This window comes from Phaethon aethereus, assembly GCF_964289735.1.
Source record: "Phaethon aethereus genome assembly, chromosome: 1".
Lineage (NCBI taxonomy): Eukaryota > Metazoa > Chordata > Aves > Phaethontiformes > Phaethontidae > Phaethon > Phaethon aethereus.
The window spans coordinates 211092544-211105744 of record NC_138575.1 but is presented as its reverse complement, the minus strand read 5'-3'; the positions used below and the strand labels follow the sequence as shown (position 1 = coordinate 211105744).

The 13201-nt window shown below is 44.2% G+C and overlaps 1 protein-coding gene across 1 annotated transcript; it reads right to left on the bottom strand.

Annotated features, from left to right (window-relative positions):
* Positions 1-462: 462 nt before the first annotated feature.
* On the bottom strand, positions 463-11788 carry LOC309409667 (transmembrane 4 L6 family member 1-like; the record flags this gene model as incomplete). The annotated part of the gene is made up of 5 exons (XM_082005866.1): positions 463-483; positions 998-1184; positions 1963-2108; positions 8087-8152; positions 11618-11788. The coding sequence occupies 5 exons, from the start codon at positions 11786-11788 to the stop codon at positions 463-465; spliced, it is 591 nt and encodes a 196-aa protein (XP_081861992.1).
* Between the last annotated feature and the right edge of the window lie 1413 nt (positions 11789-13201).

Sequence of the window (13201 nt, the reverse complement as noted above, 5' to 3'; positions counted from 1 at the left end):
CTGGGTAGCAAGTTAATAGGAAGAGATGGATGAGCTCAAAGGGGGGTTTGGAGGGGATGGGAGGTTATTTACATCCAGCCAGAGAGCACCTGCTTCGTGCAGCTGATAAATGCATACATTAACAACGGTTCAGTTTCCCATATACACAAGAGGGCAAGTGGTGAGCTTTGATCTGGGGACCTTCGTGTTTTATGCACAAGTATGGCAGTCAGGACCAGCCAGATTAATGTTTTTGCCAATACCTGAGATTTAGCAGGAATTTTTAGAGAGATGAAAATTTGGAGACTTAGATCTAAATGATCTTTTTCCACCCTTCTTTGTAAAAAATTCATTTTGCCCCATGAAACTCCTGAACATTTTGGGCTTTCTTTGTCATCCCCCCGTAAATACAGCACAGTGCACTATCCTTGTTGTATGTGAATCAGCAGCTCGGGGCTTGTCCTGGCGTTCCCTGTAGGTCATTCACATTCCAGAAATATTTGTCTGAAAGGCAATGAATGAAAGATGATCAATTAATATTCCAGAGGGATATCAGACTTACTGCAAGCATCTTGTACAATGAAAATAAACAGCGAAAAGGGAACAGTGGTGATAAATGGAACTTGAAAGAGGTTTTCCTCCATTTTGTATAATGAAAATTTTACTACTGTTGATCAACTAAAACCACCTCTATGTCTCATCTCTCTCACTTACAGATGCTGGGAGGTCATTAGACTTTATCAAAGAGGCTTCTTGAATAGGAACACAACCATGTAACTGAGTATGTCAATATATCACACTGTTCCGCTGTTTTGAAATGTCTGAGGACTGGGTTATCCCTGACTACAACGTGCGGGAGAGAGAGACAGTGTGCAAATGCATCTGTACTGCCTCAGCTCCCCAGAGGAGCTCATTCAGGGGGCTGTGCAGATCTGTCTGATCGTGTACTATTCCCAGTCCTGAAAAATAAAAGTGGTAAGAACGTAAAGCACTCTGACACATTTTACTGCCTACCAACCTTTCTTTTCCTCATACACGTGCCACATATGAAGCCGGTAAGTCCACTGATGACTTGAATAAAACAAAGAATAGCTTCAATCACACCAATAGCCAGGAGAATAGAGAAAAGGACGATATTCCAGAGGATGATGTTTTCAGGTTCTTTGCAAATGCTCCATGTTGTCTGGTTGAACAAATAACTGTCTCTGTGATAGAGAAAAATAATGGGCAATGTATTAAGAAATAAAAATTTGAGAACGCTTTCTGTATTTTCTGGCATTACATTTTCTGAACTCGATTGCACAAATTGAGTCTCAAATTCTACTACAATTGGTAAAAGCTGGTGATTCCCTTGAGAACTGCCTTTGCAGAGGTGCAGTTGAAGACTAGGGAAGAGAGCCACATCTGTACTTTGCTGCATGCACAAGAATCTCCCTTTTGCTTTATGGCAGTGCTAATAACTTAAGGGAAAGGTCCCTAAAGGTTTTAAAATGTGGCTCCATATTCTCCATTCCTGCTGTGATATCTCAGTCCAGTCCATCCATCATCTCTATCTCTGGCTTGAAGAGCATGATTGCCAAGGTTAACTGTAAAGAGTTAGAAAAGATGTTTGCTTTGCTTTCCAGAAGTAGGTAGAGTAAACTCAATTAGTGATGATTTAACAGATTAATGTGGCATACTTATCAAACATTTCCTTTTGACTCCGGTGGGAGTCACAGCTCAGCAGCCTTTTGAAAGCATGGTGCAACTTGCACGAGGGGCTGCTGACAAGCACAACAGAAAAATGTAAGGCAGTTTGCCCAAAGATGATCCTTGGTCAAAGAGATGACCAGCTGGAACATGCTGCCTCAGAGAAATGTGAATTTATTTGTAGATCGGGTGGACCATCAGTTCACCTTGGAAAAATTCAAATTTGCTATAAAAAGATGGGGTAGGGGGGGATTAAGGAAAGAAAAATTGGAGGAGCCTGTAAGTCATACTCACTCCAGAGTGTCGTTCCTGAAAGGGTAGAGGTATTCTCCATCACCCGTGTCACACAGAGGGCCCCCAATCAGCCCCAGGGAGGAGATGACCGCACAATACGCTCCTCCTGCGAATCCCAGCACAGCCAGGACTACTGACAGCAGCATCTGAAAGGGAAAAGACCTTCAACATTGCATGCACAGAGGCATTGAGTAGCTTACACTGAATGGGAAGGAAATGATCTTTATCTGTTTCTTAGTATATGCTGAAACTCATAATAATAGTATGATACCTGTGAGAATAAAGAATAGTTGACTTTCTGACTAGTGCAGCTATCCTAGATGTGAAAGGATTTCAGACTGTATTTGTTTTGCTTTTAAAAGTGGGTAAGCCCAGGGCTTTAATTATTCAGTTTTATACTTGACCAATCAATTATGAAAAATCTGTTGGTCTTCTTTCAAAAAAGCCAATATGGAGCCAGTACTGACTGGATGCGGTCCACATCATGTGCCTTGGCATTTCCACCCCTTCACCAAGAGCACCCTTCTCAGCCCTTGTACCAACAGAAACTAGCAAGCAACTACCAAACCAGGTATGAAGGCAACAGAAGATGCACTAGTTGTTTTTGCTAATTGATGAGGAATGAAAAAGAGCCTTTCTGTTGCTGCTTTCCTTCATTTTGCAACAGCATGACATGTGGTTACCACTGCTCGTGTTGAGAAATCTAATTGTGCTGCGTGTGGCAACAAACCAGCGGTGACTTCGAATTATATGTAATGCACCTGTGAATTTTCCACTGGCCACTCCCACAGAAATGGTACCTTCGCTCTGTTTTGAGGTGGTTTTCTATTCATGGGTGGAATGTATCTGGTTGCTGTTTGTATATAGAAGCTAGATTCTCAGGCGGGTGCTGCTGGTGGTGTATCTGGGACAGGCTTCCCACTAGTCTTGTTAAGAGTCCCTGCCGGTGGTTGTTCACAACTATGCCAAGAAGGAGAAGAGAAAAGGAAACTCTGGGGCAGACTGAGAGAGCCGGGGGAAAACCTGGGCTAGGGGCAAGGCAGCAAGACCGCCTGGGAGTCAGGGCAGAGGCACGGCTGAGGAAGCACATGGGAAGCACATGGGAAGCACATGGGAAGCACTCCCATCCATGACTTGGGTTTGAAGCCAAATACCTCTGGCAACATTTCCCTGTTGCCAGCAAATACCAGTGAAATCTAATAGCCCACAAGGAAGCAGAAACCTTCTCCTAATGCCAGCTGCTCCACAGAGCGCTGCATTACGGAGTCAAATGGAAATATCCACGTTGTAGATTTGTGACAGAGTCTTGAAAACTAATCGCTATCCAAACGTGTTCAAACTGGCGAATGCAGTTTCCAACTTGCCAGCTGATGACATTACTGCTTTCTGTACAACCTTGCATACTGCTAGTGTGTGAATTGACTCATTTTGTGTACTCTTTTGCCTCTAAAGCAGTCCTTGAGTTAGAAGTTGCTGGAATTTCTTGGAAGATTTATTTAATCATAACTGATTCATAACTCTGTCTTTTTTTGCAAAACTAGTCACTCTTTTTGTCTTTATCTGCATGTTGGCTGAGTTGCCTCTTCGCACAGTTTCATTGTCAGCAAAATGTAGGTAATTTAGTGTATCGCCCCAGACCAAAGCAGTGCTGGGTTGTAGCCGATGCACTCTCTCATTATTAATAAGATCACCAGTGACTGATACTCTGAAACTCCTACCTATGCTGAACTACCTCTCCCCACCTATTTTCTCATTTACTTCAACTGTGCATTCTTCTGCACCTTGGTTGAAGTACCTTAATTACGCTAACGACTATTTTTAGCACAGCATAGCAGTATGGGCATCCCAAAGACAGCTATGATAGAAAGTCAAATAGTCTTTTGCTACTACTGTTTTATGACAGTGGTTAGTACTAGTAGTACTCATCAGTGCTATCTTTGATGACTATTCTTTGACACATGATTTTCTCATTTGAAATTTGTTGGCTATATGGCTAGCTTCATCTCATCTATTTCCTTTACATGTTTATATGGACTAAGACTTGTCACTGAAAGGGGACTCTGAAGTTGCTGCAACTGTTAAATTTGCTCTCCTGGGCATTTTCTAGACAGACAGATGCATTTCCCCATTATATCTACTCTTCTGGAATCTTTTCTGGAGGTTTGTCCCATATTCTATTTAAATCCAACAATTTTATTAACTATCACATCATCTCAACCTTTCAGCGTTTTCCCTAGCTGTACCATCTTCATTTATCAATTTAAAAAAAAAAAAAAAATTCCTCATTTGTGTCTTCAGTTACATCATGAGGTCTAACCTGGGATGCTTGAGTCTGTTGAAATTAGTTTCCTATGGTGTTGGCCTGTTCTCTACCTCTTGTGAGGGTTTAGATGATAATTTTTGCTGATTTTCTTTTAATGTTTTCCCTGCCTTATCCCTCACACAATTGGATTGTCTCTGGTGAGCTGATGAAGACTTTTAGCTTTCATTCTTCCAGCATGTGCATCAGCTGCTTTGGTGAAGTTACCAAGTTCCTCCTCCTCCCAGTTTGTGCTGCTCTTTATTGCCCTGGTTCTTGTTTCATGCACATTTCTTTCTTCTCAGTTTCTTTCTCTGAAGGTGTATTTTTTGTGGAATTAATATCCTGTCTGGTTATCCAGATACCTTTGCTTATCTAGATTTGTTTGCCTGGAAAGCTACTGTGGCTATTCTTGTGCTACTAGTAACTCTTAAGGAAGCCTTAGAAAGAAATACTGGAGTATGTTTGCTGATGCAACAACAGAAGGTGTATTTTGGGGGGTCTTTTTTCCTCAGTGCAGTGGAGGCTTTCAGATGTGTACACACTAAGCTGCAAGACATGGAAACTTTCTAAATTTGTTACTTTCCAAAATCATTATCCCATAATGCAAGGACAAGAAGCCATCTAGGTGCAAGGACAAGAAGCCATCTAGGTATGTTTGCAGGCAACAATTTCACATGGATTAATGAAAAAACTTACTCAATGCAGCACATAATCACTGTGAACTGGAGAACTCAATAAGGTGAATAAAAGGATGAGAAATGTAGTAATTGTTATTACTGTTGTTGATACTTCAGTAGCACATAAAGGCTACCAGAGATTGCACAAAATATAACAGGATAGAGTCCCTACCCTGAGGAAAATGGTTATGTTCTGACTAAATAATAATTCTGAGCAGTATTAGTTCTTTAGCCTTCTTTTTTTTTCCTATGAAAAGCAATGCTGAGTATTCTGTGTAAATTATAATTTTATACCTAAGATCCCCAAAGCAGAAAGGTGGACAAACTAACCTTTGGATTACAGAGGCTCCTGAGTAGCTCTAGTGTGGGCTAGTTCTCTGACAGTAGGTAGAAGTTGGTGGACAAGCTACCAACAGCTGGGGACCCCATATCAGGTCAAGCCAGACCCACCTCACAAGGAGCTCTGGCACCTTGGGAAGTCGCTGCCATCATGCGTGTTTGAACCAGTCCCAGGGCTCCTCTGCTCTCCAACGCCTGGTAGTTCACACCATACCTTCCTTCGGTATAGAGCCCATACGGACAGGACATCTGAGCAACCCTGCTGTGGGTGTCTGCATTTCCTCCCCCAAAGCAAAATTTCCATGAGGTTTCTTTTCCTGAAGAAGCACATCATTAGCCTTCAGATGTCCCTGCAATACTCACCTCTTCTTGCATGCTTGAAAATCACCCTTCCCCAGGAGCTGTGCAGAGGAATCTGTTGTTTTTAATGCTATTCATAGCCACTTGCTCTTTGCTCATGTCCCCATCTCATCTCTACATTAAACACATTCTGTTTAAACCATGGGCAATTCCCACAGTCCCAGAAGACAGCATTTTTAAAGATATACTGTCCTCACAGAGCCTATTTGCTAGTTTGGTCTTGAGTAGCTTCATCACCTGGCCATCAGCTAATTTTCTTTATACCAATATTGTAGCACACAATCAAACTACTTTCTCAACAATGTCTTACATGTATAACAGCAAAAAAGGAAGAGGAGGAACAGCTTGTAGGCAGCCGATCAGTGATGGGAAGGTGCAGACAGGATACCTGGCATCCATGTGCTGCTGCTAGGAATGGCTCAGACAGCCAAAGGGTGACGGAGGGGAGCGGAGGAGCGTGGGGGGTCTACAGATGCAGGCTGCTGGATGGCACTATGCTACCTCCTGCACTGATGGCCGGGGGAGTGAACCCGGCCAGTCTGGGGAAGTTTGACTCTTGAATCTCTAATACTTAGTGCTGGGATGAAGGATGGAGAAGGGAGCCCTGCGATGCTGTGTGAGCTGACCCCAGTTCAGCTGAATTTCCCCTCGTGATTTGCCATGTTCAGCAGAGTGTGGGAACACCCACAGTATGGCTGTTTTCAACCACTGCTTTCTACATCATTCAAAACCAGGAGAAGCAGCTGGCTCGGGCACTGGGTTCAGGGTGCCTGGGCTCACATCCCAGCTCTGCAGCTGGCCTACTTGGCCATCGTTAGCATCCTCTCTGTGCATGTGACATTTGGTAAAATCAAATGGCCCTTGGGATGTACTTGCTGACATCCTAATGAAGAATGTTATTTTGGTATTATGAATAAATTGACTTAAGTAAAACATCTTGAAGAGGTAAAAGTCTTCTCATGGATCAAACTAAATATTCATTGAAGAGTACAAAAGAAACATGCTTTATTGTATGGAATCTCTTGTTCCAGGCTGCTTCTTAGAAGGATACAGACTAAAAAAAATTTCTAAGTCAGTTTATTCTTGCTAATAACAATAGCCACACAGAAGTCTGTGCCCAGGGCTTGAGGATTGATAGAGATGCCTGTATAACATGTTGCTCTATAATATTCTGTCGTGGTTTAACTCCAGCTGGCAACCAAACACTGCGCAGCTGCTCACTCACTCCCCCCCAGAGGGATGGGGGGAAGAGAATTGGAAGGGTAAAAGTGAGAAAACTCATGGGTTGAGATAAGAACAGTTTAATGACTGAAATAAAATTAAAAAAAAATTTGTACTGAAAAGGAAAATAGCAGAGAGATATAAATAAAACCCAAGAAAGACAAGTGATGCAAATGAAAACAATTGCTCACCACCAAAAGACCGATGCCCAGCCAGTCCCTGGGCAGTGACTACCCTGCCAACCTTTCCCCTATTTTTTTTGCTGAACATGACATCATATGGTATGGGATAACCCTTCGGTCAGTTGGGATCAGCTGTCCCGTCTGTGTCCTCCCAATTCCTTGTGCACCCCCAGCCTCCTCGCTGGTGGGGTGGTGTGAGAAGCAGAAAAGGCCTTGACTCTGTGTCAGCACTGCTCAGCAGTAATGAAAACATGCCTGTGTTATCAACACTGTTTTCAGCACAAATCCAAAACATAGCCCCATACTAGCTACTGTGAAGAAAATTAACACTACCCCAGCCAAAACCAGCACATATTCTTAATTATCAAAGGAAAAAGTCTCTCTGGCCTTTCTCTGGATGACAGAGAGCCCAAATGGCATTTGCACGTTTCATGTGCGTAACGCTTGGGCAAATGCATGCTAGGGTCAAAGCCTTCCATGGAGACCAGCCTCCAGGAATCAGCGCTGGCTCCTTAGTGCCAGCAGCAGCTCAGGCTTTTAGCATGGGCCTGCAAAGTAGGGGTCCTATCTGCCCCTACAGACGTAAGCAAGGATGAACCTGTGGAAAAGCAAATTGCCATGAAAGGGTATGGGGGAAACAGGAGCAGGTGAAAGCAGAAGGAACAGGCAGCTGTCTTGATCATTAGGATCACCTCAAGCAGGAGGAAACTGGAGCCATGCTTTACTTTATGTGGGGTGAAGTGAAGCAGCTTTGTCCCCCTCTTCCCTCAGAGATGTGGCTAAATGCTCCAGTACCTGCCCCGGCTGAGTATGATTTCCCTCATATCAGTGGCTGCAATATCATAACATTCTTGTTGGCTAACTGAGCTCTCAGCCCCAGCCCAGGGACGCTGTAGATCAAGCTCTTCTTCTGCATTTCCCTGACAAGGCTGTTGATGGTGGTGTGATGGTTTGTCATTGTACGTTTCCACCTGCTGAGCAGCCATCTAAGAGCTATTGTGCAAACCCTATAGTGCCGTTTCAACACATAAATATCTACTTACCCCACATCTGTTAGCGCAACATCCTGCTCCGCCGGCTCCCAGCATCATGAATGCCGGCAAAATAACCTGCGAGAAAAGCACAAGCTGAATTGGTGCGCAGTCCTTCTGCTGGAAGGGTTTTTAAAGTCCAGGAGCTGCGGCATCATGTTCCTCAAATGCAAACCACCTTCTGCCTCTTCTCTGTGAGTTACACCTGCTCAGATGTTGGTGCTTGCTGAAGAGTAACTCGGGAAGAAGCGTGGGCTGGCTGGCGAGTTTCTGGTACAGTAATTCTGGCTGCTGAAGCTATACTGCTCCTTTTCAGCAGGGGTTTGTTGATTTTTTTCAGGAACAGACATGTCAATTTTGAGCAAATGGAACTTCTGCTCGGAAAAGATGCATCACTGGCGTAAGAATTATGTCAGTTTAAATCTTCTGAGCATCCTGCTCTGGATTATAATTGGGAAATCAGTCTTAAACTTCCTGAAACACATGTGACTTTTGTTCTTTGTCCTAAGCGTCTGGAAAACCTACAAAATGGACTTTACTCAACAGGGAACTCCCAGTTCACATCAGCTTTCTCCATGGTAATTACCAGGTGGAGCTGGACTGATACAACGGACTCAGCAACCATCTGTGTCTCAGGATATAATGCCACCTTACAGAGGCACTCTGGAGATAGGAAAAGCTGCATTTAATGTGGTAGCTAGAGGGCAAGAAAGCTTTTGCGGGTCTAGCTGTGCAACCAGAGCACTCCTGCTGCCTTGCTTCTGCCTACCACTGCTTGTGTAGGCATCTCAAAGAGCAACGCAAGAAAATGAGTCATCTGAGAAAGTAAGAAATGGTCCCTATAACACTAATGAAAGAGGGAGAATCCCCCCAAACAAACAAAAAAGGTAAAAGCTGTAAAAACAGTCTGACTAGATGTTGGAAGGATATTGTCCCATGTAGGGCAGGAAGAGCAGAAAGTCCACAGTGAATGAAGCCCAGGGAATTTATGTCTGTAGTGTGAATATCTCTGTCAGACTGTGTAGGACAGTGTTATGAAACCTGCTTAGATTTGCGGCCCCTAAATATTTTTCAAAGGATTTTCTCTCTGTTGCCTTTTGTGTACAACCCAGAGGCAACCTCCAGCACTTGCAGTCATCATTGGACCACAGCTGGAGACCTGCAGCTGTAGAGAATGAAGGTTAAAAAGATGTTCTTCTTCCTGGAAAGAAGTCAGCTCTTAAATAATCATGGGTGGTCCCCAAGGCAACTTCAGCCCCAGCATGCCACTGTCTGGCGCTCAGAAGGAGAGCTAATACCTCTGCCCATCAAACCAACGCTCCCTTTCCTCCAGGGCTGTCTTTCTTCTTTGGAGGTTTCCCATCTAAGCTGTGAACACCTTTGTGTCATTTATTAGCCTGGCTCAGGATGAAGGGTTTGCTTGGCAGCTTTCTTTTTTTGCAGTGCCTGACTATAGACACCTGCCTTCTGACTTGGGAATGAGGATTTGCTCGGCTTGGCTGTTGTCAGTTAAATGAGGGCTGCGTGTGAGCCATGGCTCAGTCAAGCATTTCCCGGTGTTGCTCATAGGCTTTCCAGCAGGAAAGATGTTACCCTGACACAGGGAGCCAGTCTTCCTCTCTTTACACCCTAAACTTTTGAAATAAGGAAACAGAGAGGTTTTCACATCATATAAACTTCCATGAGAGAAGCAGCAGAGGAGGAGGAAAGGGTGGGGCTGGCTGCTCAGCCGACCAGCGTGCTGATGATCTAGGTATCACTCTGTGGATGAAGTTCCCAGCTGGATGCAGGTTTTCTGGCTCACAGAACCAGGCCAGGCTGTTGTGAAGTTTCCCCCACAGTCCTGGCTCTGGTGGCTGTGTCCTGGTTACAGGGAGATTCTGCAAGGTCAGGCAACCTGTTGGCATGACCTTCCTGAGTTTCCTTTGGGGAGAAGCTGGGTGCATGGGGGAACGCAGCGCAGCCCGGTCTGTCCTCGCTGTGGAGTCAGTATATGGCCCAGACTCAGGTTATGGGGCACTCTTGCCCCTTGTTTAGATCCTTAGGAGGCCCAGAAGCTAGCCTTCATTTTTCTATGCTTCCAGCACCTGGAAAATGGAGCTGATGATAATGCTTTCTTTCCCCTTCTCTTCACCTGTGGGCATTTGTCATGCTGTTTTCTGGAAAACACATGCACTCAACAGCATTGTTTGTGGATCAATAATTACTCCTAATGCTGTGTTTTGAAGGTCAATGCAAATTTTTCCTCCCCTTTCACTTGCTGTTCTCATTTTTGATGTACATGGTGCTGGCCACAGGCAAGCCTCTGTGGAAGCCTTTAAAGAAGGCACGTTTGCAATGAGCCTGTGACGCTTTCACGCCTAACATCTGCCTTTCCTTTCATTGAACGCCAATGACCCCTGGGCTTGCAGTGATACGAATTTTCCACAGGTCTCTCATGTAGTTCCACTTCTTCTTTTAGGCTTCCTTCCACAAACTCATGCTTACATTCAAGCTCAGAATGAGTAATAGCCCCAAGTGGTAGCTGGAAGAAGAAGCACGCAAGCTGCTGGTGGAGAACAATTTATTGAATGATCTTATACTGTGTTTCTACTTTGGGAAATATGAGTCTGAACCACATCCATTGTAGCTTTTCCATAGACTTAAGTGGTAGCTGCATCATAGCCTGACTGTGAATAAGATTTGCTTTTTTGTAAGTTAATTATTCTTAAACGTTCAGTGTTTTGGCATGCAGGTAGCTAGCTCTGTGCCAGTTTACCATCTGCCTAGGATGCGTAACAGCCGGTACTTTTCATATGCATGTTACTCGCTCGGCTTTTTATCTGCACTTGGGTGGATAATTGGAAGAATGTAAAGGGAGCAGTCTTTCTAATGAACTGGAAAAGATCAGTGTTCCCAAACATGTTCCCTTCTAGTTATGGATATTCACATAAAAGCCATCTTTCCTGAGTGGTGGAATGGAGAACTGATTATAGAAGAGCATATACAAAACCAGATCAAACCCAAAAGGAGGTAGGTGGGTGTGTGGAAACACGGGGGGGGTTGGGATTTAAGCCATTTGCAGCTCCACATTCGTTGAGTGTTGGCTGGATCTCTAATGAACACCTACTGAAACATGTTTCAGTTTTGCTTTTAATGGTTTTTTCTGTGAATTATGTGAGCATAAAATCAGTTAGAGTAACGAGAGGATACAGACAATAGTGAAAACTCACCACCTCCAGCTGTGCTTAGGACCTCTGTTTTGCTTTGACTCATGGAGAATGAACACCCATGTCACCCTTTTCCATGGTGAGAAGTCAGTCCTATCACTTCCTCCTGGCTTGGAGTCCTGATACTTATTTCAGGAATACCTAGTATTCTGGCGATTAGGGACTTTTTCAGTCTTGAATGCACTCACTCCCATACGCAGGTTCCCAGTTAAGCTGCTCACATGTTTATGCAAAACACATTTCTATGACTTTTTTTGTTAACAGAGGTTTTCTTAGCCCTGAATTTAAAACCAAACCAAACCCATAAGAAACAGTAGCAACACTTCTCTCTTACCAGTATCCCAGCCCCAAGAATGCCATGGAAAAACCAGACCAGATCTGTTATCTCGCTGAGCTGCAGAACTTGTCCGTTGGGGAAGTACAGGAGGATGTTGGAGACTATGGCACATACCGCCAGTGGGAACAGGGTGATCCCAATGCACTTTGAACACTTCCCTGGGCACATGGTGGCTCTCTGCTGAGGAAAAACGCAGGAAGGTTTGTGTTACTGAAGGGCAGGGAGCATGGGATTTCAGCAGTTTTCTTCTTCAATGAAAGAAGAATCACTTTTGAAGCAAGCAATATTCCAGTTAAGACTTACACGGATAATCCTATTCTACAGAGCCTGTTCCCTTCAGATACTTTATTTTAAATGGAAATTTTAAAAACTGGAATGTTTAATTGCATTTATTTAAAATTGCCAGGACTAAGCATGTGTTGGTATGAAATGAACAGAGGGTTTCATTTTAGTTGTTAATGGACAATTGTCTGTCCATTGGGAACACGGAATCATAGAATAGTTTGGGTTGGAAGGGACCTTTAAAGATCATCTGGTCCAACCCCCCTGCAGCAGGGACATCTTCAAGTAGATCAGGTTGCTCAGAGCCCCGTCCAACCTGAACTTGAATGTTTCCAGGGATAGAGTAACAAAACCATGGATGCACAAACTGATACCCTGCTGGCAGACTTCGTGGTTAGGCTAAGGCCTTGAGTGGAAGGAGAGATGGATGCACTGGGCTGTCTTGGACCACTGTCTTGGGAAGCTGGTTTGAAATCTCCTGCACAGAAGATCTAGAAGAGCAGGACATGACTGCCAGGAATGCCATAGAAACATTCAACCCTGCCTTGGTGCTGGGGCAGATGGGGGAGCCTCAGCAGGGCCCCTACCAGCTGCATTTTCTCTAGTTCAGTCAAAAATACATTGTCAGCAAGAATTGGAGAAACTTTCATTACTGTTTCCTGTGACGTGCTTATTCTGCAGATAAGGGTAGATAAGACTGCTTATGGGTTATGAGGCTGTTTGGCACCCACCCTAAAAGATCCAAAAAACTGGAAGCATGTCTAATGGCTATTTGTTAAGGGCAGGTCACAAAGCCAACCCACCTCATTTTCAGAGATCTGCCATAATGTGTAAAACAGCAGCTTGATATGACCAACAGTGGTCAGGTTCTTCTTTTAAAATGAAAGAATAAACACAAAGGAAGCAGTGGTTGAAAGGGATCTCTGCAGGTCTCCAGTCTGAACTCCTGCTGAAAGCAGGACTACCACGAACACTAGGTTGCTGTGTCAGCCATGGCTATGTGTAGCTGAACTTTGAAAAACCCCAAGGATGGAGCTACCACCACCTCTCTGGGTGACCTGTTGCAGGGCTGTCCCAACCTCTTGGTGAAAAAGTCTTTCCTCATGTCCAACCTGAATCTCCCAAGCTGTAAACATGGCTATTACTCTTTGTTACATCCTCTCCCACCACCCCTTCCAAGTTTGTTGTAGGTTGCTATTAGATCCCTCTTCACCAGAGTGAACAACGTCAGCTCACACTGCACCCATGCTGTGAACTGTAGCCGAAGAGAAGAGGCTGATCAGTACAAAAGTGGATTCA